We start from the raw sequence: 27,629 nt of genomic DNA, 5'->3' as shown, positions 1-27,629 counted from the left end.
CATCCTTGGTGAGGGCAACCAGATCCCTGAGTGCCTGGAGCCAGCCAGGTACCAGGCTGTAGGAGGGGGTGGTGATGTTCACCGTGGGGAGCTGTAAAGCGGTTCTTCCTGGGGATGCTGCCACACTGCTTTCCTCAGCGCTGGCTTTCCTCCTTTCCCTCTTTCCATGGTTCTGGTCTCTGATCTTGTCTAAGCAGGCTCACCCTCTCAGGATATCAGAGTCCTTGTTAAACCAGCATAGACACTTGGGGATAATTCGTTAGGGATGTGGCAACTGGAGGAACTTGTGCCTCACGTTAACCTGTGTGGGCAAAGTTAGGGGGTGGGAAGGGGAAAGGCAGACATTTCCCCTTTGCTTTTTTCTGTGGTTGGAAGGAATGATTTTGCTTGAGATGATTTTTTTTTTTTTTAAATTAAACCTCTGAGAAGTCATATTGCATCTTCCAAACAAACTGCTGAACTCAACTGCTTTTACAAAACGCATGCAAAATTTCCCCCTCAGGATCCTTAGAGGCCCTGGAGTGCCTGCCTTGCAAAACCTGGGGCAGTGAACAGAGTCACTCCAGAGTGATTTCTGTAGGATACCTTTAGACAGCGTGCTTATGTGTATTTTTAAATATAGATATACACATTTAACACATAAAATTCTCTTTTGTTATGTTTCTGCATGCAGCAAGCAGAAGGAAAAAATAACGCAGATCCAAGGTATCCAAAGAGCTGCTGCCAAGCCGTTAAACTCTGAGAAAGAAAAAACAAAGCCCTCTAAGAGGCACAGAGACGAGCAGTTTTTATCATCAGCTTTCTCTTGCCACTGAATACACATGGTGATTTCTCTGTGATCATTTCAGATGCCTCAGGAACAGTACACGCACCGGAGCGCCATGCAGACCTCGGAAGGACCCCAGGTATACAAAGTGGGGATTTATGGCTGGAGGAAGAGATGCCTCTATTTCTTTGTGCTGCTCCTAATGATTTTAATCCTGGTGAACCTTGCTATGACCATCTGGATTCTGAAGGTTATGAACTTCACAATTGTAAGTAGGGGTTACCCTGAAAGGTCTGGGGATAATGAGGGAGGGTGATGGTCTTTTCTCTGAGCATGACTTCAGACACAGCTTCCAGAATGGGGTGTTTAGTAGCCATGGATAATCCTTAATTACAGGGAAGAGCAGATTTACCCAGTGATCCTCTCTTTCTGCTGGAGATGTCTGTGGTATTGCCAAGCTGAGGAATCAGTTCAGCACTGAAAATCACATTCCTCTTACTTGCTATATGTGTATATATACCTGTATATATGTAAACAGTACACCAACCCTACCCTAAATTTCAATTCTAAAGTGTTTTCAAAATATTGAAATTGGTTGTTTTGAACTGGGGTGTGGAAACCAGGATGGGTTTGAGCCTTTCTCTTGGACTTCTCCTGCTTTTCTCCATGACTGGGAAGGCGAGAAACTGGATTTGCTTTTTTGTGGGGGGAAAATTCATGTTGTTTTGTAATGATGTGCTTCTGGAAGCTTCATGGAGAAAAATAAAATTCACAGGGTAGCCCTCTAGGTGTGGTACTTAGGTGGAGCATGTCCTTGTCCTTGTCTTGCTGTGCTCAGTGCACGTCAGTCCTGCCAGCAGCTCTCCCTTGCTGCTTCCTGCTCCTTGGCCAGGGTTAGCCTTCCAGAAGTTCCTACTAAAATCTTGGGCTGCTGTACCAGGAGGTAGATTGCAGTGGGGCAGATGTTGCCTTCCGGGCCCAAAGCACTCTCTGCATCACTTAAAGTCTGTTCAAACTCCTTTTGAGATCTCAAGAGGTGCCTTGACCTTGAATTGTTTTTACAGAGTGAGCTTTACCTCTCCTGCTCACACACACTGAAAGTCAGGACATGATGAACCAGGCACACCCCACTTCCAGGGCTTGTGAGCCTTCAGATATGACCAGCCTTAGTTTTTCAGGAGATGATTTTGGGCAAGGAGCATGAAAATGAAATGATTGGTCCCTTCTTCAAAGCAGGGAATTGCCACCTTGCCCGGATGGGAATATTTTAAGATCATTTGAGTCTTCAGGAGAAACTAAGCTTTCAGCTTTAATCCTGGATTTAATTCATACAAGAACTCTAAGACTGAATTCCCCCAGACAACTTCCAAGGACCTTCCCAGTCAGGCTCTGATATGAGCAGCATGTTTGGAGTCTCACAGCATTTCCTTCTCTTCCTTGGCCTTGTGCAGTCCTGAGCAGCTGTGTCCAACATTATGTCATTAATGGGCCATGAGAAGTTGAATAAACAATCTCTGGTTTACTGTATCCAGCAGATAAAATGCTGTGTCAGGGGAACGTGTAGCATTTATTTTCTGTAACCAGGAAGCTGTCAAGGTGTGCAGAAAATTGCAAAGCATGTGTACTTAGGGAGCAAGCAATTATAAAGCAGTAATACACAAAAAGCTCCTGTGAATGGGCAAAGAGTGACCAAACTGGAGCAATTAATACTTAACCAAACCAGCTATTTAATCTTGAGTAATTGATTTTGATACCCATTTCATGCTGAACTGTGGTCTTTAGATTAATATATTTGAAAAGTAGGTGTTTCTGAGGTGGTGGAAGAGTTGGTCATATGTTCATCATATAGGAATGGTGTGGGTATCAACCCAAGAACAAAATAACAGAATTTCAAGTTATCACTTTTCAGGAATACTTATCTCTTTGTACTAATGTAACTTCAGTATGTCAGTCCTGTGCTTTTTTGCTATTTGTTGGTGGTCAGTCAACTCTTTTCAGGTTGCTTGGGAAGTCAGGTGAACCTGGCTGCTGTGTTCTCCCTCACTGCCCTCTCGTGATGCGTTGCATTTTGCAGGCCATGTGCTGAGGTGCCATCTCCCAGGGGCATGTACAGAGACCTCCCACTTCCAGCAGCTCTCTCCACCCCACTAGGATTTACACTGGCTTTTGAGGGGATGCACTGATCTTCAATTTCTTGTCTGATTCTGTTTTCTTACTTGTACTCTGATTACTGGGGATTATTCCAGGGTAAAGGATATTTGTATTTGGTTTTAGTTAATTCCTGTCTACTGATGTTGGTAGGCGATGGCATTTGGTGATAAAACACAGACAGTCGTGCTGAGTCCTGCAGTGGGAACAGCTTTATGGCTGTAGGCAAGGCCACGCTAGTCAGGGTGCACGTCTCTGACACAGCCAATTGGAAATAAATACAAGAACTGGGCATGTAAAATGTGATCCTTGCCCCAATATGCACCCATTCATCTCCTGATCTCCTGCTGCTCCTGCAGCCTCGCCAGCTGCTTTGGATCCTGCTCTGCAATCCGTCCTGCACCATTCCCTGAGGCTGAGAAAACCACTTTGCTAAGTGAATTTTTAGAGGCAGACTTTTATCTCTAAGTAACAAATGTAGCAGAATTATCAAATGAGCAGATGCAAATATGGAAAAATCTTTAATTTGTTCCTGTTCTGATAAGAGGAGCTGAGAGTCCTTCTGGGACAGGGAAATGATCTGAGTAGTCAGTAAGCAATAGCTGCTGCTTAATAGGTCTGAGTTACCCCAGTGCTTGCAGAGCAAAAAGAAGGGGAAAATTTGTGTTTCTATTCTTCTGGAAAATGTAGTGTTTCCAGTATCCTCCCACCTCTCCTTCCAGAACCTGAGTCTGTTCAACTGCACAGAACAGTCCTGGCACTTACTAGAATTTAATAATGCTCATTATGGCCAATAAGTGCTCACAGTGTTTTAACGAGCACAGCAAACCCACTCAAGAAAACTCGGGGGTGTTTTAAATGCTGGTAGTGGGGAGTAAAGAAGGGGGGAAGAGATGAAGCAAGACAATCTCAGGGAAAAACCCAAACCTTCTCGTTCATGTTGTAGCAGTATCCATCCACTCCACTTCCCGGTCCAGCCCTGACCTTCCTTTCTCTCTCCTCTACATACCCCGCTGGCTTGTGGTTCAGGAGACAACTCCTGTGAAATCAAGCTATAAGCTTCCAATCAGTGGCTTTTAACGAGCTAGACATCACTATTTGTTCTAGGTTTTGCTTTTATCTGAACATTCAAGGCTTAAACAAATTTATGTGTGGCTGTTACCTTTTACACAGGGCTGTCAAGGCAGTGTCACCCTTGCGTGGGGACAGCTGGTCACTCTCCACTTTGTCCTCTGGCACCATTGTTCATTTCTCCTGTAGAATTTGATACTCAATTTGGTTTAAATGCCTTTATCAGGCTAAGGCCATATGAAAAACAGGCCTAGCTGGGACCTCAAATGTCATCTGCCTGTCCCACAGCTGGTTCCCAGACACAGTTCCATTTACCCTGTTCATTTACATCTTGGCTGTGCTGCTCTGGGGCTGTGGAAAGCTCTGGGACTGCTGCTGCCTCTGAACCTTGCTTGGATTCTTAAGCCAAACCGCTGAATGAATCTGGGTTAAAGCCACCAATTTGAGTTGAGAACCAAATGTACCTCAAAGGTGGCCTAACCTAATTGAGGTAGAAACCACCATCCAGCACTCAACTTTATGATGATATATTGGTACAGGGAACTCCATTCAGGTCTTTGACAAGCCTGGTAGTACTGCATGGTTTGCAGGTGTTGGGGTTGGGGAGAATATATTAATGCCTGTGGGCTGTGTGTGGGATTGAGGCACTAAGTTTGAAGGCTGTGGCTGCGTCCTGCTGTCTCACTGGTGTGGTGGAGGGCTCAGCCTCCAGCTGTGTCAACCTCCAGCTGTGCTGGGCTCAACCTCAAGCTCCACAGAGCTCAGCTGAGGTGGGCAAAGCCCCTGCAAGGGTTCTTATGTGCCAACATAATTCTATGCCGTTCCTCTTTATCATGATGTAGCTCTTTAGCAGCAGGATTGCCCATGACTGTGCATGTTTTTGCTGCCCACCGATGATGTGCTGGGGATCTCTGTCTCAGCTATTACTTGTGAGCTTAAAACATTTTTTGAAAGCTTCCTCTTCTATTAGTTTCTGATTATCACAAGAAAAGATGTGCTTACATAAACACAGCAAACCAATACCCTTATTTTAAGCAGTACAAGGCTAGAAAGCTCAGATAATGGGCAATGACAGTGCATTGACCTCTTTCCACAAGGGTAGCACACAATGCCTGGTATTTTAAGTGGTGTTAGGAGTCTGAAGCACTATCCATTAGTACTCCTTTATAGTTTGTTAGGCAGCAGTCAGAGCTCTAAACAGGAGGGATGAGAACTGTGTCCTCTTGTGGCTGTATTTAAATTTCAAACACCCACCTACTTGTCCACCGAGCAAACCACCTCAGAGCCTTTGCTCTCCCTTTGCCCTTCTGCTGTTTCTGTCCATAGCTCGTGTTGGTGCATTTTGGATTGTATTGTTTTGGGACAGAAACTGTTTGCATATGGCATCCTGTAGCCCTATATAGTGGCAGGTTCTACTAGACTGTAAACTGTAATAAATGGAAAAATAATATTTTCCCCCTAATCAGCCTGCAAGGCTTGAAATTCCTGGAGAACTGTCTTCTAAGGATCATATAAAGTGAAGGCTTCAGATTAGTTTTCGTAATGAAAATATTCTGCGACTTGGTATTCAGGAGTCCCTTTGTGAACCAAACTTAACATGATCCTCCAAACTGGGAGAGCACCATCCCTGGGGGCATTTATAAGGCATGTAAATGTGGTACTTATGGACAGGGTTTAGGGTGGACAGCTGGACTCAATGATCTTAGAGGTCTTTACTGACCTAAATGATGCTATAACTCGATGTGCTGCTTCCAGGTCTGTCCAAGTCTGTGCCGACTGCTTGTGCCATCTGTGTGTGTGTGTGTTCAAGGAAATGCAGACTGGAAATGGGCAGGCAATGACCCCCCATTCCACTTTCCTTCGGGTGCAGAGAGGGGAATCTTTCCCCCCTGGCCCAGTCAGGCTGAGACTGGAGAGTCCCAAACCACAGCACTGTGTTCTCCTTCCATAACCACTTGAGGTTTTTTTGAAGGTTTACACAGTTTAGCATGAGGCTGAGCCATATTTTACTATTTTAATTGAACAGGAACAAATGACTGCAATTGTTCAGATTTTTCCTTTTTTTTGCCTCAGGCTGTGTTCATAGCTGAAGGGGTCTGTTTTAGCATCGTTGAATGAAATGTTGGCAATTTAGAGAGACAAAATGCTGCTGTAGGTGGCACAAATGCTAAATATCATTATTATCTTGCATTCTTTATTAAAAGTTGATGTGAAAAATGAGCTTTTAAAATTTGGTTATGAACAGTTATTTCCAATACAATTACTCCCTCTTGTGTGTAAACTACCTGCCACATTTCAATTACAGGAAAACAGTGGGGTAATAACACAGCAGTAAAGATGGATTAGAGTTAGGAAAGCTCATTGCCCTAACAGGCAGGATTCTTCTATTAATGATTTAAAGGAGTAGACTTTCTTCTAATTTTTTTTTTTTTTTTTTAATTAGAGATTGCCTCAGAAGAAAATAGCTGTGCTGTTTATACTCCCTTTGCATGATTTGTCTGGGGTCTCTTTAGGTGCAATGGTAAGGCCAACATGGGAAAGAAATCTTACTGGCTTTTCAGCTTCTGCATTGCAGGGCAACCGTAATCATTCAGCTAAAACTGGTTTGAGTTAGAATTAATATTACTATATCCTTATTAAGAATTAAGTTCTTTTTCTCTCTCTCACTTTCCCCCTCTCTCTCACACAAACACACATACAAAATTGTGCACTTTCCCATCCTAATTCATGTTGCTCTTTCTATAAAACAAGTAATTGTTCTGAGACTGCCTGCATGACCCAAGAGCTTTGTGTACTTTCCCTTCTTTCCTCATTCACGTGGACTGCATCTTCTGATATAAAGATGTTAATCTTGTAGGGGTCTGACACCACCAGCAATACTATGAGTGATTGTACTGTTAAGTGAGGAAATTCCTATGGGTGAAATCCTTGCTGACTGGAATTTAGCAGGGATCTTGGCACTGACATCAGTGGATCAAACTCTTCAGTGTAATGCTTTTTAGTTGCAGGTTTTTTTACAGTAACTTCTAATTTCTTTCCTCTAGATTGAGGGAAAAAAGTGCTTTGCTTTTCTTTTACTCTTTTTTAGAGATCTGAATTTCACTACTGGAGGGTTTATGTTTCTGCATGAATAGCAACCGGGATTACTTATCTTTTTTAAAAGATACGTATAGTACTGGTTTTGCCTTCACTCATTTGGAGTTTAGAATAATATAATCAGTTTAAATAGGTTATTGTATGAAGCTATTAGAAGTTTGACCCCTGCATTGCTGCATCCCCCATCGTGTGAATCACTTGGTAGTGGTGACTTGTTGAGTTATAGTGCATCAGCTTCTTCTAGTGCTACACCTTTGAAACCTCAGTCTCTGATAGTATTTCATTTTTACTATCCTAATAACCACATTTTCTCAGCCAGCACAAGCACATAAACTTTCTTCTTCCTTGTTAACAAAAAGTGATGAAAGCTCCCCATATTTTAACCTCATTGTCTCTACTCTCTGCTGAACCATTGAGTTTTTCAGAGGCCTGCCATGGCCCTGGATACACTGACGGATTATACCGTGAGAGGAAAAAAAAAAAAAACAACAAAGAAATAGTAAGTCTTCTACTCGTACCACTAAATTGAGCTGCACATGCTGCACTGCAATCACTTAAGTAATTCTTTGGGTTTTATTTTGACAATGGCACAAAGCAGTCTGTGTTGTACAGTGTTATGATGGCAGATGGCCCTTTCCCCTCAAATATTTTGGGCTGGGTTTCATGTGGAACTGAGGCTTATGTGATTGTGCTTTCATCTCAATGGACAGGCCTCCAGCTCTCAGTTCTCAGATCTTTCTGCCATTGTTCATAGCCATCTGAACAGAATTATGCATCCAGGAGAAAGGAATGTCTCAAACATACTTAGTTTCTTCATTTTTCAGAGGCAGAACAAAGCAGTCTTATTTATCAGTATCTCTGCTGTGGAAGAAGCTGCTGCACAAGCTCTGTGCTTACTGCTCACCAGAAGTGAGAGATACTATAAATATCCTGTGATGGGGGGAGCACAATGGGAAGTGTTAACAGCCCAGGAAGGGTTAATGCTGCTCACAGAGCAATAGGGAACAGCAATGAGGGCATGGGTGGGCTGTGCAGGGGGTGAGTCATAAACTCTTGATCCCAGATCCTGCCTCCTGTCACCTCCCTCCAGAGGGGATTGTTCTCAGCTTCTCTCTATCTAAAGAAATAAGATATTTCATATTAACATTCATCTCAGTGCCAACAAAAGATCTTCAGACTAGCAGTTCTGAAGCAGAGATAGATTTGTCTCATAGAGAACATGTAAAAGGTATTATTATAAATGTGTGAAAGAACAAAAACAAACTTGCTTCTAAAATGTCGATAATCAGTGATTCCTCTGAATAGCTTACAAACTGATCCCTCCCCATATTCTCACAGTACAGTAGGAGAAATGATTTAATTTGGGAATCCACACAGAAATGACGTGCCATGCTGAGCCATAGAGTAAGTTTTCCACTGCTGCTTCTCTTGTTCCTTGAGCTCCTTTTTTCCTTCTAAGCTTCCCAACGTCCCTCTGGAACTCTCTGCACAGCAGAGAGCAGTGACCTTCTAGGCTTTCAAAACCCAGCAGCCATTGCTGTAACAAAAATATAATTCTTCTGAAGCACCTCTTCTGTGTGGTTGCCTTCAGGCTGAGGTGCTGTTTGGAGTAGCCTCCATGCCTCCTTCCTCTTGTCCTGGAACTGCAAAGCCATCAGCTTTTCAGAAAATGTTTCCTGCCATTTGGTCCCAAACCCCTGCTGTTTGCACTCTGCATTGTAGCATGATCCATGGAAAGGGGAAGGAGGTGGCTCTCTCTTAAACTGTAAATTACTGAGGAAAGTGTGAAGTGCTGAGCAGCAGAAACCTTCACCTGCTTTGGGTGAAGCCCCAGTGCTGCCTATTTGCTGGGATGAGCTCGTGTTCAGCTAAACAAAAAGGGAGAAGTGCCCTGTTCTCCCCACACTTGTGCATTTACTCAATTTACCTTCTGCAACTGTCAGAACCTGCTGTGATGACTGAGGGTTTTGAGGGTGTGCAGAGTCTGTCTTTCCCCTCCTGCAGACGCTGTATTATCCCTTCTCCACTCATCCGCTCCCATGCCTGATTTGATAGATGTATTTAAAATATGTGCTGCCATTTCCTGTGCCTGTTCTTCCAGAGCTCCGCAGTGGAGATGAACTTGAATATATCATTTGAATTCATCGTAGCTTGAGTTTTAGTTCTGGTCATTTCCACTTCAATTGCACCTTCCCCATTACCCGTCCTGCCTCCGCCGCCGTGGCCAACAGCAAGATGAACTGAGGTAATTATTTGTGTTGAGGCCTGAGTTTCTATGGGATTACACTCCAGTGCACTTGCATGAAGGACAACCTGTTAACACTGAAATGATGTGGTTGCAGACAGAGTTAGAGAAGAGGAATAGATTTACGCAGGTAATTCAGCCTTGACCTCTTGAGTTCTCATTGCTTCGCATCCGCCTGGCACTACTGCCCGCCTCTTTCCTTTCTAAATGAGATCCAGTAACTAACTGAGATATTATGGCAATCTGCTATATGAAATTTGTGATTATTTGCATTTAATTAAAGGCTTCTCTTGGGAAAATGTAGGGCAGCTTAACCTCAGAGAAGCCTCTACATCTCCAGTAATTGCTTCTAATTGAAGTCTTTAGAGTTTCTACCCCACCACAGGAAAAAGAAAAAAAAAAAAAAAAAGCTAAACCTGAAAAGTTTACTCCCACACAGAGGGTCCCTGAAAATTATTTTATCCTTATGCAGTTAAGGTGACTGAGGGTCCTTGCAAATGATTCTTCAGTGTGGCTTAACCAGCTAAAATTAAAGTTTAATTACTGGTTTGTGGTGTGTTTGTGGGAAGTCCAGGGACACAGCCCATACTCCCGACCTGCTGTGCTGTGTGACAGTGTCCCTCACAGATGGATGCAGGGGTGCAGGTCCCTAAGTCCTCCTGATGGTTTCATTTCCATCACAGATTTCTGGTTTTGTACGGTTCTTGCTGACCCCCAATGGCATTTTGGTTATTCTTGGATAAACGTTTGGCTTAGTGTGTTCTGTGAAACGCAGGAGAGGGGCTTTGCCAGCTGAGGGTGTTTGGGGTTCAGCAGCAGCACAGCCTCTGAGACTGGGAACACCTCAGACATCTCCCTGCACCTCCACCTGTCCAGGCTTCAAGGCAACAGGCTTTGTTGCTGCAAAAAGGGTATCTTTCATGCCAGGACCGTTCCCAGCAGTCCCAGTGTGTGGAATGTGTCCCTACAGCAGGTGGGACGTTTTATAAACCACCCATCCTTGGCACGGGTGTTTGGAGCCAGCCCCGCTCCTCTGACCGAGGGACCGCGATGCCCGGCTAGCACAGAGGTGAGAGATGCTGGAGGGGTCTGGGGTGACATGGGGAGGAGTGTGGCACCTCAGGATAAAGACACCACCTCCAAATCCAGCGTGTGGCACCTCAGTTACACATTGTGCCTAATGACGACCATCAGCATTTCTGTGCAGTGACATCTTCCTGCTTGCACTCTTCAGGTCTGTTAAAACCCCTCCTTGTATTACAGATCTGAAAACACGCATGACAAAAATAAAAGTGTGTATATTGTAGCAGTAGACGTGGCCATTTTCTGCTGTTCTTCCCACTGAAGATACTGATGTTGAAAAACGTGAGAACGTTCTGCTCTTCTGTGTTCTTGCCTTGTTTGTTGCCGCCTTGTATCACAGAAGTTAGCAGGAATGTGCATCTGATTTCTGCTCTTTATTATCCTGAAGGTTCTCTTTAATGTACACTGAAACACATAAAATCTGTAGATGGACTGAAATATTTGAGAGCGACCTCTGAAAAGGCTACTGGTGAATTGTCAGAAATGGAAACGTCATTGCTCGTCAGCAGTAGATTTGTCATATTTTTTGAAGTTGCAGCTACAGGTAAACACATGACAACATTTGTGACCTGCCTCTGTTAATTCTTAGCAAGCAAAGGTTCTTGGAAAAGTGCACCTCTTCATTTTAGGAAAGAAAAAAAAATTGCTTTAATCTTTATTCAGAGTCCTGAAGTACTTGTACTTCGTGTAGGTGCAAGTCATATAGACATGTGTGGGTGCTGATTTTGATTCAGATTATTTAGTAGGGTGGTATTGTTTCTGACAACAAATATTTAATCTTTCAAAACAAGACATTAAGGAATTTTTTTCTAGGAAACTGGAAGATCAAATGCCTTTTATAATCTGTATCTTCTCTGTACGCTGGTAGGGGAATTCCTGCTAATCACATATTTGCACACACACACCACTTCTGAATCAAGCGCTTATTTACATGGAGATATCATCAGAGACTGATGGAAGGTTTGCAGCAAAGCCTTGAGCTTTGTGAAGGGGAGGAACTTCAGCCTGAGCAGCTGATGGCTGGGTTATGGGAAGATCAGATGGATCCCAGCAGTTCTGCTGTGGTTTTACAGAAAACTGCTTTGTCTGGAAGGGAGAACGACTCAGTTCACTGGCAGGTGCAGATTAAAAGCCAAAATTCTTCTTTATTTGAAGTTGCATTTGAAGACCTGTTGACCAAGGATATTTGTTAGTATGATACAGGATTCAGTCTTGTATGAGGCCCAAGAGGAACCCTGTATGTTAGAAGGCTGATGTAATTCTTCCAAGTGGAGCTGCATTTGCTGCTGTTACACCTTTCTTCTATGAGGAAGCTTTTCTGCAGAGCAGTTTGCCTTGTCAGCCCTTTTTTTATTGAGCTGAGAATGAGGAACTTTTACATATTCAGGGTTAAAATAACAATTCCATGTGTAGGGAGGCTGAGGCCAGTAAAGACCCTACTGTTCTTCCAGTTTTGGGAGTCCTGCAAGGCAGCAGGAGCTGGGGTATCCTCTGCTCCCTTCCCACAGGAGCTCCAACCACCGCAGTCATTTCCCATCCTCCCAGGCACCAGCAAGAGCAGCTCATTGTAACTCATAACAAATTTGAACTCACCAAAATGGCATTAGGAAACTTCCCTACAGAAGCAGTCTGCACCAGGGAATGGCTTCCCACTTGAGGGCAGAAGTCAGTGCTGCAGGTGGGGTCAAAGCCTGAGGTTGGGCAGGTAGTTAATTCCATTTTTGCTTGTAGAGCTGAATAGATATGGCATAGCCAGTCATTTGATTCATGACTCAGTTCTCCTCTTGCAGGGATGTAAATGTGTGGCCTCACTTTGGGATTACACAGGTATAAAGGACAGAACAGGTTGGCAGTGCACAGCTCCAGAAGGCAGGCTGAAAAGGAGAGGGCTGTAAACTCTGACATATAGACACTATCTGGGCAATCTGTCCTGGTTTGGAGCTTTTTTGGATTTTTTTTTTTTCCCCTCATAAGCAATAGAAGAGACTGTTGCTTTGGGTTGGTAATAATCTGCAGGGTGACACGTTAAATGGATTTCACTCACCTATTTAAGTTTGTCAGTTTAAAACAAATGCATAGATGTTGTGAGGATTTATGCAGTACAAAACACATTCAAGGACCCAGGAGAGCTCTGTGGACAGAAATAGCTGGAAACAACTACAAATCCATGCTCTGAAGTCTTGCTGAAGCAGGTTTCCAGCTTTGGAAACATGGCACAGGAACCTGGAAATGGTGGATAATTATACCCCAGTAAATGGGAGTAAACTGATCCGTTGTACTCATTTCTTTCCTTCCTTTTCCTCAATGCATGTTTTCCTGTTCTGAAAATTAATCCATCCAATAAGAAATGTGAAGTTAAATGGGTGAACTGGCTGCTCAGTCACGATTATCAGTGGTGCTCATATGGGAGGAACTGGCTGAAATGCTCACTGAGAACAAGTGTAGAGAGATGATGAGATCCATGGTGGGGAAATGACCACCATTCATCCAAAATGTTTTCAGTAACAGCACTGGGAAGGGAATACACTGGTGCAATCTGTAGTTCTTGTTTCTGTTTTAAAGGTCTCTAATGAGCCATGTGTGCAATGCATTTCACCCTGGGAAATCCCACTGAAATCTGGCACTTGCATTTCATTTCTTATGCTGCTATATTTAGGGCAGAAAGCAGATCTCCCAGCATGGCTCCTTCTGGCTTATAGAATCCCTGCAAATTGTCTTAGTAATATACACTAATCAGTTAGCAAAGCTGCCAGCTTCCTGTGAAAATCCTTTGAAATGATGGAGGGTGGAAGCAGAGCAGTTGCCCACACTTTCTGGCTGCAGTCATATGGCAGTAACCAGTCACTGTGTCTGTGTCATGGGGATGAGGGACAGATGACTTTGATGGATGTGATGTGGTCTTCCTTACTGTGGACTTGCTCCATCACTGTTTTTCTGCACCTCCTTTTTTTCCTATGGATAAGGAGTCCAATCAGAGGTGTCTCTGTTGAGTTTTAATGAGAAAATTAGATTTTTTAAAATATCTGCAGTTGAAGGTAGTGTCAGAGTGTACCTATTTCCTGCCTCATCACCCACCCATATTTGCTAGTAAAAGCAGTAAGCAATCTGATGTATTTATTTTTAATAAGTTCCCCTTTTGCTTGACCTTAGTTCCAATAAAAACCATGCCAAGTCAGGCATCCAGCATCATCTTGTTACAATCAGAGGAATGAACCTTTCTGTTCAAAACAATCTTTTTTCTGTGCTGACACCTGCCAGCCCAGCTGTACCCAAATTTCTGCAGTTGAAGTGTCAGGATGGTCCATGCCATAAAGAAATGTGTTGGCATGGATGTTTTCAAATTATGGGGAGGAGAGAGAGGGTAACACATGTCAGTATTTGCAGTGTAAGATGAGAATATGGTATTTTTATATTCTGGTGTTTTGAGGTGTATTTCAGGTATTTCATACCCTTTCTGGTCTTGTCTGTATAGAAAAAAAAATCTTTAAAACTTAAGAGTAATGAAATCACTATAGTTTGGTAGAAATGACATTCAAAATGTACTAAATTAAGCAGAGAACATGTCCATCCCAGCAGTTTTCTGTTATCTTTCACAGTTCTGTGATAGGGATGTAAATTTCTGTAATCACTCAGAAAGATGGCTGGATATTTTTTCTATTAAATTCTGAAGGACTTAAACCTTTTCTGGCTTACCTTTGCTATTTTTCATGTTTATATACAACAGAATAACGCATCAGCATTTTTATATGTTTCCCATATAAAAATGAGCCATGCTTATAGAGGCTGTCAGACTTTCTATTCCACAGAATAACTGGAGCATCACTGTAAGTTGACACCAGCCTAAAAATCACGTATAGTTGCTGAAATGTCTCATTTTATGGCCCTGTTGCTATTTAATAGCTAAACTGTGCCCTTTTCCTAATTTACTGTTGCTATCCAGAAGTACACTGGTGTTGGGGGATGCTGCTGCAGAGGTCCTGGGGCAGCTCTGCTGCTTTTGTGGGTGCCCTGATCAGCAAAGCTGTGTGTTGGCTCAGGAACTGGCCAAGCTGTGATAATTAACTGGGGAGGTAAGCAGTGGTAAGGAGACCGACTGCTTTAACCTTCTTTCAGCAGGTTTCTCCTACCAGGGAATTGGAATATAAAATTATTACTTTTTTTCTCTCTCCTCTGTATTTAGCCTCAGGAGATTTGGGATAGGTTTTGGCTATTACAAACACAGTAAATGCCTAGCTGGAAGCTATCTGGTATTCATAACCTTAAGGTATTTAGGAAATCAGAAAAGCTGAATGGATTTTTTTCTTCTTCTTCTTTTTTTTTTTTTTTTTTTTTTTTTTTTTTAAGAGACTAGCTCCAAGAGCAGAAGGCACTGCCTGCCTTTCAGGTAAATTCCTCTCAGGATGATAAATTATGTCTGAACTGAACCAAAATGTTCCTAATGGCCCTAGTCAAAAGGCCTATTACAGGATGTCTAACTCACTTAAATTCCTTTTGGCTTTAAATTGTTAATGATTAAGTGTTTTAGGGCCAAAGTGAAATGCACTTAAAGGGCACTTTGCTTTAAGGTTAGCCAAACTGAGCACCTGAACTGAGGTAACACAGAATTTGCTTGAGTGACCTTCAGATGGAGGAATAGAATATTGCCTCTACAGGTGGGTAATTTTGAGGGAATATTTGCAGGACACCGGCAAGGTTTGTGGAAAAGGAAGCAGAGGAACATATTGGAGCGTAGAGAAACAGCAGCTTTGGCTTGCCCTGGTGGTTTTTAAATTGCACCTCTGATATTGCAGAGAGAAAGTTTATTTGTCTCTCGTTATGACATTTGGGGAAGTAAACCATATGGTGATATCAAGGGTGTTTTCCCAGAGGAACAGCTGGTAAGTTGTAAGTCATCAGTCCTATACTGACTTGTGGTTTTAAGTGTGGTTTTGCAGCAGTGAAGGTGCTAAGTCTGTCTGGTAATCACAGACTCCAGTTCTGTGCTGCTGACCAGTAAGTGATGCCACGTGCTTATTTGTAAGGGTGTGGAATTATGCCATAAATATCCCTTCAGCTTTTTCAGCTGTAAGAATTTCTATATTTCGTAGATTTTTGGTGTCTCCTGACAGTGAAGCACTTAGGATTCCCAGTCACTTCACATAGTATTGGCCCTTATGGGTCCTGGATACTCACAGGAGTTGTGCTCATGTGGCTGTTAATGTCTGCAGGTCTGGTTTGGCTTTCATTAGGCTCATGGATGAGTTCTTGGAATTGAGGTTTGCCTTCTAATCCTTTTCCTTAGGTGTTATCAGCACACAGATTCAGCAATTGCACACACTGCCTTCTGCTCAGGCAAAATCAGATGTGCCCTGAAGATCCAGTACCTGTGATCACACACACCTTCTTTCAGCAAGGCATTGGTTCAGGGCCAACAGGCAGCACACACAGGAGGAGATACCAAGCAGAAATAACAGGACTGGCCCCATAATAAAACATTTGTCCATGCACATGCAAGTGAGCTTGCAGAAAAAGCTGTGTTTTCCAAAATACCTACATTGCTCCTCGGCTGTACAGTCAGCTTGTAGGCATCAAGGGCTTTAGCGCTGCCATCTTCCATCATTTTTATTGCAGAATAAAGGACACATTCTTCATAAATTTCAAAATGCCCTTTTTTCCTTTGTTTTTGCTCTCTTGATGATGCAGCTGCTCACTGGGGATTTTAAGCAAATATTGTTCCCAGCTTGTTTGGGATGCTGTTAAAGGGAATTCCTGGCCCAGCACATTGCAGATGTCTGGCCCCTTCCGAATGTTTCTATTCCCCACTGTGCCGCTTCCCCTTTGATGAGTCAGCAGGTCTTTAATTGCTGTTCCTCTTAGCAGGGAGTTCTCTCATTCAGTAGGTTAAATATTTGATTGCCCCAGGTCTCCAGATAGAGCAGGGCACACAGGGGGGGAATTTACAACTCCCGACACGAAGCCTGCTGCCCTTCCAGGCTGTGAGCTTGGGAGCTCAGCCCGAGGCCATGCCTGGGAAGCATCGCCTGGAGCCCAGAGGGGCCACAGGGATCCAAGCAGGCCAGGTGGCTCAGGCTGCTGGGAGGCAGTTTGGAATGGCAAGACTTGCTGCAGGAGGTTCTGCACATCATCTGGGAGGCCCCTGTGTGGCCAGGAGGCAAGTTTGGCCGTAAGTTCTGCTCCCAGCTGCTCACAGAACTCCTTTTTTCCTCTCCTTTTAAAGAAGCAATGTAGACATACCCACTGGGGTACTCCTGTGCTTGCTGGATTGTGGAGTGTGCCTCCAGGGACTCAGTCAGATGGGCTATTATAGCAATAAAATTATCTTCTGGTATCTTTCCTGAATATTATGCATGTATTTCATACTCAGTGAGCTGAAATAAGGGCACTTTTAATAGTGTTTTCCAAGTATTTTAGATGAATGCGCCATATAGGGACAATCTCTGTGTCTTGCATAAGAAAGCCTGGCTTCCAGGTGAGGCTGTTACTGGCATAGCCCCTGGGCAGACTGAGGTCTTCAGCCTTGCAGGTGGCTCTGTGAGAGAAGAAATCTAGTTCATCATTCAGAAATGTGCAGTAAATGCTCGTGGAAAGCTGGGACTTGCTGATTGTCGATGCCTCCACGCTTTGGGGAGGTATCGCTCCACACGATGCTGCGTAGGAGTGTGCAGAGTCTCACATCGTGGCAAGGCATGAACAGTCTTGAGGATTGTCAGCAGTGTAGGCTTGAGGCAGTAGCTGCAATGCAGTCTGAGGAGGAGAATATCCCAAATGCACCTCTCTACATCTGCCTTTGGGCTTCCTGTTCCCCTGAAGTCTCACTGCCTCCGTGTTTCTAGTGGAGCACAGGGTTGTGTTAGGAGTAGTGTGTAGAGGAACACCAAGAAACACAGACAGCAGGGTGCACTTCACGCACACATTTCATTCAGTTTGCTGGGGGGTGGCGCTGGAGAGACCTTGATCAGAATAATGGGGAAAGGAAAAGCCCTACAGCCTCACTTTGTTAATCCTATTGACCTGGTCCTGATGTAAGAGAAGCTGCTGCAATGCACATGCTCAAGCAATGGCATGAAAAATATCACACGAGTTTCCCTCCCACTGAGTCAAAAAGAAGCAATCTCACTCCTACTGAAATGAAATAAATGTAGCTGCTATTAGAGAGGAGCAGTGAACACCAGAACTATTATTTTGTAGAGCAGACCTCTTAAATGGACCTTCAGATTAAGAAAAATAGGTGCAGAATAAAATTCTGTCCTGAAGCAAAGTTGGCAGTACTGCAGCAGTGAGATGGAGGAACCCTATGAATAGATAAGTGGCGTTTTCCCACATTATTCAAAGTGCCCACTTGCTGAGCAAGTGGAGCAGAAAGTTCTCAGCAGATGAGGAATGGGGAGAGAACAGTCCATCCGTGTGGAGCCTTGACTTCTGCCAGGCTGTTAATATCAGGGATGTTTATGACCTTCCAGTCAAGCAAGGGGGAATAACTCATCAGCAGTCAGGTTCAATCCAGCTAATGTTTCCAAGATTAACACTTACTTGCAGACTAGATTTGATTGCCAATTTTATGGTGAACCCCTTCTGTCCTTACAATTCTCAGTGCTCAGGCTGCTGCAGGTTTCGAGCTCCCTATTATGGGGATGTATGCAAAGAGAAAACTGGCAAGAAATGTGGGAGGGCTTGGAAGTCCCTTGGTCTGAGCAATGCAGACAATTCCCACTGTGATGCCTGGGGAAAGCCAGATGCCCTCGAGGTGAGACAGTTGTGTCCCTTCAGCCACATCCAGCTCTCCAACATCTCAACCCCAGTGGTCCTACCAGGACTATGTTTTGTGGGCAGCTGATTAGTGAAGACAACCCTTCAAGGCCTTCAGGGATGAGTTTGGGTTTTGGTAACCTGTGACACTGCAAGGCTTTATTTTTGAATCTTACACCTTTGGCCAGTGTCTTCATTAATGGAAACCAGTTGATGGCCCAGCCCCGTTTAAGGTAATTGAGCACACAAGGAAAGCTTAGTGACTGCCAACTTTAGGCATAAGCCAAAGCTACAGGCTTTTACAGCAGTAATATGTACTGTGTTCTAGATTGGAAAACCAGGGAGTTTGCCAGTGTACACAAACATCTTGGCTCTCAGGAGTGGATTTGTAATGGAGGCGGGCTGAGCCACCTACTCAGTGCCTGTGTCGGGGAAGATTTCCATAGAGCCAGTTTACCTGTCTCCTGTTGATAAAAATAATTGGAATTATTGGACCTTCAAAGCCATGGAGAAAGTAATGGATGGCCAGCTGCACTTCAAATGAAAAAGTAATCTGTGGAATAATTGCTGCCGCTCAGTTCGAGCCCAGCTGTGAAATATTAATGGGTTGCTTGATCAGTCTATACAGAGCTCTCAATCATCCTCCTGGAGAGCAGCACACACCCAGCAAACAGCTCAGGATTTGTGGTCAGACAAATTATTGACAGGGGCAGAATAAGATGTTCTAATGTGGTATTTGCTGTAAGCAAGTAACAGTTATTGGGTGCTAATGGAAAGCTTTTTCTCAATATTTATAAGTTCAGAGATGATCTCTGTTACTCTCCCAGCACCCACCATTTCCCTCACGGAGGACAAGCAGTGGCAGCCTTATGCCTGCAGAGCTATGGACAGCACTGCTGTAACACCCAACAGCAAGTGACAGTCTTGGAAAAAAAAATCCCATTGAACAGAGGGCTTGCTATATTAAACAGTAACCCTTGTGCCTCAGAGCTCAGAACACTGACGAGGATTGAGCTGCCACCCTGCTCCACCAAAAGGCTGCACTTTAGGTGAGTGAACACTCCCATTCGCTTCAGAGAGACTTTGCATAAGCTTAAGCACTTTGTGAGATTGAAGTCTTACTGAGTAGGAGTTCATAAATAAAAAGAGAAAGATCTGCACTAGATTTCTCTTTCAGAGCCCTTGAACTTAAGGGAAGTTGAGCTTCAAAACAGGGAGCCAACCAGGGAGTGAACACAGGCTGCTTTGATTAGGAATGCTGCAAAGTTTTGATTGTCCCATGAGATATGGACCTCATGCTGGATTTGTTAATAGGAATGATCATTTTTTTGGTGTCTCCTCTTTGTCTACCTCCTTCGAGTCCCAGCAGATCTGTGCTTCTCAGTTTCCATACTCCCACACTGCCTAGATGTGGGAACGGGACAGTGCCAAACCTCACACACAAATCTGGTTTGTCTCTGAAGGGGTTTCATCTTTCTGGCTGGGGTCTGCCTTCACTATGTGTTGCAGAAGAGGAGGCAGATGGATCTGAGCAGGAAACAGGATCTGCAGGTAATCTAGCAAGTGTGGGGAAAAGCTCTTCCCAAATTTGTGTGAAGGTCAAGTAGGCAAATGGTGGAAGTGAATCAAAACCATGACTAGTCCTCCTTTGATTCTGTCTGCCCCACAGAGCCAGGGAGAAAACATTCCCTACATAACACGAAGGACTTTGACTGAGTGGGCTTTGTGGGGACAGACAGTTCTTTCTTTGGGCAGTGGCAGTGTAGGATGTACAGCCATAATAAATGAGCACTCAACAGTGAGACACAAGAAGGCATCAAACCTGTCTGTGTTCCCAAGATGGGTGTGAAGGAACTATTTCTGTTACCAATCTCTTTTCATGTCTAATAGCAGGGAGGAGGGGAGTTCCTTAATGTCTTCTGAATAGCCAAGAGAGAGAATGAGGATCCTTCAGAAAATAATTCAGGGCATCTAAGTTATGGTTTTCACTGAATGGCAAAGGGAAGAATGTTTCTAACCAACTAATTCAAGCACATAAGTTAGGTCTTGAGCTTAGTTAGTGTGAATATTCCCAATGCATCAACTTCAGAAGCTTCTGTTTAAAGCTAGGGAATGAGAGATTTGGATCTCTGTAATCCTCATAGTTTACAGCTTTGTATGTGAATGATTTTGGACTCCCTGAAAAGCGAGTGGCCCAGCTATCACACTGGATAGTGCTGGGCTTCCCCTTCTCCCTGCAGCCCCACAGCTGTCCTTTTGTGTAACCTCATGTCATTCTCTGGCCCTTTTTACTCCTTCCTAATCCCTCACAGATTGCCACTGTGAGATCTTTTTGGAAGGGACAACTTTTGTGTAATAAACCACATTATTTTATTAAGTTGTAATATTTATATATCATAGCAAGCCTAGGCTCAGACTTCAGTATTAAACAGTGGACTTCATCCTAGGTAGTCTTTTTGTTCGGCTGTGGAAAAAGTAATACAATACAGAAAACTTCACTCTTCTGGGCAACATGGCCTGGAGTAGTGGAGTCTTCCAGTGTCTGCAGGCAATGTCAGAGAGCCTGTTGAGCCACATGTTTAAGATGATTGCTTTAGGTATTATTGCGTTATAAATAGCAGCTAATAATAGTAGCATAACAGCAAGGTTCTCAGCTGATGTAAATTGGAAACTGTAATTCCGTAGAAGTTAATGGACCTCAGCTGATTTACACTAGTTGGCTGTCTGGCCCCTAGCAAATGATTCTAAATCTGATAAAATTAAATGAGATTCAAAGCTCTCTCACATAAGAGAATATTAAACCCTATCTCTGCTGTCAGACTTCTACATGGCTGTCAGGCTTTGTAGCTGGGGCTTTAAGATCCTGTTTTAAGTTCTTGATTTTATTATTTGATATTTTTTCACTTCTCGCTTTTTTATTCTGTTTAGTTGGTTAAATCTTTACTTCCTTCCCAAAAAGGAGAATTAGAAAACTCACCCATTTTGATGCTTCATTAGGTGCCATTTGTTGGTATTCACGAGTTGTTGGCAGAGATCTTAAAGCCACTGAGATCTGTGCCCTGTAATTTCAGTTCAAAATGCAAATAGACATTGAAAACATCTGTTTAACATCCGTGCTGGAGAGGTCTGCAGCCTCAGTGTTTTTCCCTTGTCCTCAGTAAAGTACTGTAAATTTAATTTAATATGACTGTCTCCAGCCTATAAATTAAAAAAAAAAAAAAAAAAGCAGATCTCCAAACATGGTGAAAGTAAAACTGAGTGTTGAATTAGTTCAGGATAAGCTGTGGGCTGACATGGAGCATGGATCAACAAGGAGACTGGTCCTAGGGAGGGTACACAGTGGTCAGAAGTGATGAGCAGATTTGGGAGAGGTTCGTCCTTTGAAGATTTCTTGCTTGTCTCTCATCCGCCGGCATAAACGTACAAATCGAGCTCCCTTCTCTCGGTTCTGTCGTGAAGATCCAAACTGGTTTGAACACTTTGAATAGCAGGCTTTGGAAATCCTGGCTGGTTTGACAGAACTGGGTCGAGGGCTGGCTGGGTGCCCTGTGTGGGGGTGGACTCAGGAACTGCGGGGTTTGGGTGTGAGGTGACGACTTCGCGGTCGCTCGGCTTTGTGCAGAGCAGCACATCTGACCACGGCCTCTGCCTGAGGAGTGTATTTGGATTTGCTGGGCTTGAAACAGAAACCTAATCTAGTCATTGCCCCTTGACTCCCTGTGAAACAGGTCCTGTGTGTCTGAATCAGAACACAGTCACTTGAAATGTAAAGCTTCGGTGCAGAACTTCCCTGAGGATTAAAATGGCTAAAAACAGCCACAGGCAGGATCTCTAAACAAATCCTGGGACTAACACTGCTCAGATGGGTGGGAAGCACCTCCTACTTGCATACATGCTGCTGTGAATAGTTTTGGGCAGCTTCCACAGATGTTGATCTGATGATATAAAACACTAGAAATTTGTTTGAAAACAAGCATAAAGCTCAAACCATATATTTGTTTTCTTTAGTACATTGCTGTGTGCTCAATTCTCCACTAAAGCAGAAGGTAAATGAAATCATCAACATAATCGCTGCTGAATTTGATTAAAAAGGTAATATATGTTTAAAAATTAATTGCACAGACCCACAGTTGCTTGTGCAGACATGCAGGGTGCGATCAGACAGCCTGTGTTTGTTGTAGCAATCCAGCACTAAAAGTTGCATCCATCATTGTTTGAATTAGAAGATCTTGGTGGGGTTTTTTTATCCATAAACTTGTTCCCTGGATGCATCTTCCTAGTCTGCCCATTGTACAAGCAGCTTCCTATTGTGTCATTTCTATTGGATTCATTCATAAAGCTGAAATCTCAGGGTAGAGTTGCAAGAATAGTACATAGCCTGATTCACATATATTTTTCCTAATTCTGGTAGCGAGCTCAGAAAATCTATATTCTTTGAAAATGCAGAGCGTTGGATTTCCCGAGGCATAGAAACATCCCTGGTGTGTATCTTGCTGTAAATCAGAAGTGGCATCTCTGTGCTGGTGTAGTTCCTTTGGTGGTAGAGTGGGCTCCACACTTGGGTCCAAAGAGCAGTTGCAGGACGAACCATCTTCCTCTTAAGACCCTCCTAATGTTGTTGTTTGCTGGTGAGCAAAGTTCATAATGGCTGCAAGTAAACTTAGAGTAAACAGCAATAAAATGTGTGTATATAAAAGAAAATTTCAGCTGCAAGCCTAATGGAAAATGAACCCTGCATGGGTCCCTAGAAATTATATGTTACTGAGTTTTGTAAGACTAAGCAAAAATGCAGCGGCACTGCGTGCTCAGATCGTTGAATTACTGTGTGTGAATAAGGGTAACAGGATTTGGACAACACTGGGAGGGAGACAGGGAAATTAATTTTCTTGGTGTGCTGCCTGTAACTTTCAAACAATTCTGGGAGACTCCTGATAAGGGCCGATGAGACTTGTTCTGGGAACAAAATGATGTTAACCAATCTGTGAGTAAACTCCGGCTCGGCACTCCACTTGTCATTATTCAATCTGTCCTGACGAATAACACAGATAAAAGGCTGCTCTAGTCCCATGATGCAGAGGACTGACACACACAGTGAATCACAATCAAGCCAGAGACTCATTTTTTCCTTTTTTTTTTTCTTTTCCTTTTTTTTTTTTTTTATTGTTTTTTTCAGGTAAGAGAAGCAGTTACCAGATTTTAAACAGCATCATAAATTATTTGTTCTCTTTTGGCAAAAATGCTTATTTGCATCTCATAGCGAAAATCATCTGGGCTTTGGAGAAATTATTTAAGACTTGTTTTAGTGAGTGTTGTTATGTTTTGCTTATCCAAGCTCTGGGCCAAGTGTAATTTATTTGATATTAATTAGTCCAGAGCTGTGAAATGGGCATACTGAGCCAAACTGCTTTTGTGCTGTGTTACCCAGTTTTAAAAAATGAATCTACAAATGCCCAAACCTCTCTCTTGTCTTGTATTTCAGGTTAATCCAAGTCCAAAGTTTTGCTTTGTATGATATAATTTCCTTATTGCTAAATATACTAAATATATTAATTTACCCATTGCCTTTACTTGTTGCATACATTTTAGGAAATTTTTTTTAGACCTGTGTATAATAAAGGTATTACAAAGAATGCTTTTAGGACTTTTAATGTCCAAAGACAGGAGAAACACGTTTCCTCTTATTCCAACTGCAGTACAAGGGCTCCTCTACCATATTCCTGAAGGAAAGTAGGAAGAAGAGAAGTCAAAGCAGAGCCTCTAGAAATGTGAGAGCAGGCAGTGTTTGCCATCCTTGTGTGCTGGTGGTGTTCCCCAGGCTAGCTTTGGTCGTCAGCTCTTGCTTCCCTCAGCCACTGTCCTGAACCCCATTGTGCAGCCCTCAGCTCCTCTGAGCTGATCCTAGAGAAATAAGATACTCCATTAAGGAACACATTAAGGAAGACATTGGCTTCTTTTTCCTGCGATACAGAAATTGTATATTAATTCGTCTAGACCAAAGACATAAATATTTGATTTTCATGGAGTCACCATATTAACAAAAATGATGCAGAGTTCACTTCTGTTTCATTAGTTGCAATAAGCTAAGGCAATTTTAATTCATAAACACAGTTTTTGATTCTATTGGCACGGCTTTAAAATACATTTAAAAGCCTGTTACTTGAGATCTGTAAACAAAATGTAGTTCTTTTATCTAATTTATGTTGTCAAGAGCAAAGTAATTTACATAAGAGGGTTGATAGACTATCAGGAACAGCAATACTTTGAGAGAGAAAAGCCTATTAGATCTTAATCCATCTGATAAGCATATTACTTCCACCAAAGCTGAACTGCTTTCTTATTCTGTATAAATAATTCCATTTAGTGTAATTGATTATTTTACAGCAGGAACCAAGATAGATATTGTTGGAGGAGAATCAGCCTATTAGTCATGTTTTGGAGGTTGTTCTGGAGAAGACGGATTTCGATAAGCTCGAGCCAGTCTGAGCAATTTGTGGAGTAGATCACCAGCCAAGTTGTCATTGTGCAGCTTCTGTTCGCTCTCAAATATCAGCTGAGCTGTTGTAGTTTGGTGCAAGATAATAGCAATAGCTGCACACAGAAACCAGCTTCAGAGTGATGTAGCTAGCTGTCATCATGCCTTGGTCTGGACCCTTGTTATACCTTTGGAAAGTGTTAGGCAGTCCACGCAGAAAAGCTGCAAAAGGCAGCGTTAGTTTTGCTTCTGCAAAAGTGTGATTTATGGATGCTGCAGATTCCAGAATGTCTCAGGAATACGTGGTCCCTGGTCTGGGGGGCTTGGTGGGTACTCCAGCAGCTGGCTGCTCACCTGTGGTGGTGTGGGATCAATGCTGCAGCAGGGTTTGGAGAAAAGTTGTCCAGGGCAGAAGTGAGTTGAAATGGCCTCACTGCAGTGCAGCAGAACTTATTTTATGTAATTTCTTTTAGTGTAACCAAAAGATGAGCATGAAAGGACTTTTGTCTGTCTGTTTTGCTTTGCTTCTTCCTTCTTGTCCCTGTGTTTTGGGATATTTGTTTTAGTTTGGTTTTTTTTTTAATCTTGCCTTTGTATTACTTTTTTCTCCTGGCTGCATGATTACATGTTTGCCTTTTGTTTATTGCATTCCCACAGCAAAAGGAATCACACACTTCTCGCTGAAATGTGTTTCTGTCAAAGAGCATGAAGCCCTGTTTGTGCGTGAGGACTTCTAAAGGTTCTGTTTAAAAGAGCAGGCGGTGGTTAAGCATAAGTATAATCCATGTGTGGTGACATTTCAAGGTTATGGAAATCCAGAATTGGTTTTCACACTCAGCATTTAAACTTCAGCAAGGGGAACAACTGTTGTCTTCATCGTGGTGGGCTGTGACAGCAGGTTAACACACCTTTAGCCCAAAATAATTTGAAAAGGTGGTTTTCCTTGAGGGAATGCTAAACATGTTTTTAATTGTAGCATGAATATGTCTTTGCCTTTCTAATTCAAGCCATATATGCATGGGAGGTTACAGTGTGCCAAGGGGCCCTCCAACGTGATATACTTGCCCCTCAGAGCAGTCCTGAAATGTAGATGTAGCCCTGCTGATGCTGTAAAATCTCTTTACTAACACTCTTTAAACAGATGAAGAAATAGAATTTGGTGCATAGTATTTCTTTAGAAGAGGAGGTTTGGGGTTTTTTTATTTGCATAAACTCCGAAAGGCATCCAGAGCAGAATGAAAGTAAATGTAATAGTTCGTTATGAGCTAGAGGAAGGAAAGGAATATGATACGGTTGAAGGGTTTGAAAGAGGATTTTCTTTCTTTTTCTTGGCAATGCTGGGTGTTGTGCTGCCCACAGGCTCAGCAGTGCTTGGGACTCAAGTTTATATTTCAGGTAGGTTCGGTTAGTTATTGGAAAGACACTGTATGAGCTTCCCCTGCAATTGTGGCTGCAGCTCACACCCTTCTAATGAGCAAAAAGTGGCTCTGGAGAAATACTTCTAAGTGAATATTCTAATCTGAATGCTAACCAGGAGCTGGCTCATGAGCAGCCCATGGGCTCTTAGCAGAATGTCTTGTCAAACGATTAACTATGCCAAATTTAAAAAAAAGAAAAGCAAATGCTTCTTAAATTTCTGGGAGTGAGTCTGTCCCATCTCCCCCTGTACACAGCGTGCAGCAGAACATGTTTTGGAATCGTGGCATGTGCTGAACTGTGACAAGCTGGACTTTGGTTGTGTCTTATTCTCCACCAGAGCACAGCCAAATTGTGGGGCTGGGCACCAGAGATCCTGGTTAATGCTCAAACCTGAACTGCAAAGTGAATCTCATTGCTGAATATGTTCTTCTTGCTCCACTGCTGTCTCTGAAATGCATTTCTTTCTTTATTTGTGTGTTTTTTAAATGGAGCGAGTTAAAAATCAGGTACGAAAAAGATGTATGAGTTCGGATTTTCAGCTAGTGAAATGAAAATGAGGTTTGATGAATTTATATCAGAAAAATACTCGAATGAAGGCACAGTCTAGGCTTTTTTTTTTTATTTGGTTCTTTTTTAATATTGCAACTAAAACATGAAAATTTACCTTACAGAGGTTGCCAAGGAAGAAAGTAAAATTAATGCATGTGTGGGGTGTTGTGTATGTGTTGTAATCCTATCTAAGGTCAACATTGGGTTTACTTGTTCCTCAGATTTTGAACTGTGACTTTCAAGGAGGGGGTAAGTTTGCGTCATCTCCAGCCAAGCATGCAAATAAAGCAGCTCCAGTTACAGACACAGCTTTGAATGGATATGCACATTTTTGTTGTGAAATCCTTAAACCAAAACTGTGTGCCAAACCCTGTGTGGTGCCAGTTCATGGAGTACCTGACTGGTGGCATCCCATAGAGTTCCAGTGGCTTTTTTTTGACAGGCTTTTGTGCTCCATCCTGCAAGGAAGGGGAAAGATGATAAAGTGACTGATAAGTAGTCGTGGACTTGTAAGAGCACATTGATGAATTTGATTGGGACGTATAGGGAATCAAAAATCAATTAACAGCTGATTATTGTTTCTTCCACACATTGAGCTGAGATTTTGGCAGCCTTCAGGAAACGTTCTGCCAGGTTAAATGAGCGTAGCAATGTTAAAAACCAGGCTAAAATATAGTCATCATCCTTTGGTGCAATCTTGAATACCTGAAATGAAACACGAGGACAAGTCACAATTTTGCCATCCTGTGCCCATTTTTTTTTTCTTTCAATCTTAGACATCTTTCTAATTGTTTGTTAAAACGTATGATGCAAGTTTGGATGTGGATCTTTCCCCTTTTTATACATGTGGTCACTATGTTGAAGTGCTGATCTCTCTGTGTGAATCACAAAAGGATTCATTATCAGGTTCCAAAAACATGTGTCTCTATTATACGACCCATCACCATGTTAAAGCATTGTTAGTTAGTCCCCCAAATGTCTGATCTCTCTGACTATTGTGGGAAGCACAAAAGGGAGAAGCTTGAATTGCAAAC

The 27,629-nt window shown here is 42.8% G+C and overlaps 1 protein-coding gene across 4 annotated transcripts in view; it reads left to right on the top strand.

Annotated features, from left to right (window-relative positions):
- SGCD (sarcoglycan delta) overlaps positions 1 to 27,629 on the top strand; it is a 317,255-nt gene that overhangs the window by 196,011 nt on the left and 93,615 nt on the right. For all 4 annotated transcript variants that reach the window (XM_027885572.1, XM_027885573.1, XM_027885571.1 and 1 more), the window contains exon 3: positions 849 to 1,034. In XM_027885572.1, the coding sequence (XP_027741373.1) occupies positions 849 to 1,034 (186 nt within the window). The remainder of the gene's footprint in view (positions 1 to 848; positions 1,035 to 27,629) is intronic.

Source organism: Empidonax traillii, unplaced genomic scaffold (assembly GCF_003031625.1).
Source record: "Empidonax traillii isolate 1590-97213 ecotype Southwest subspecies unplaced genomic scaffold, ASM303162v1 scaffold168:size1726349, whole genome shotgun sequence".
NCBI classification, from domain to species: domain Eukaryota; kingdom Metazoa; phylum Chordata; class Aves; order Passeriformes; family Tyrannidae; genus Empidonax; species Empidonax traillii.
This window is presented reverse-complemented; position numbering and strand designations above follow the sequence as displayed.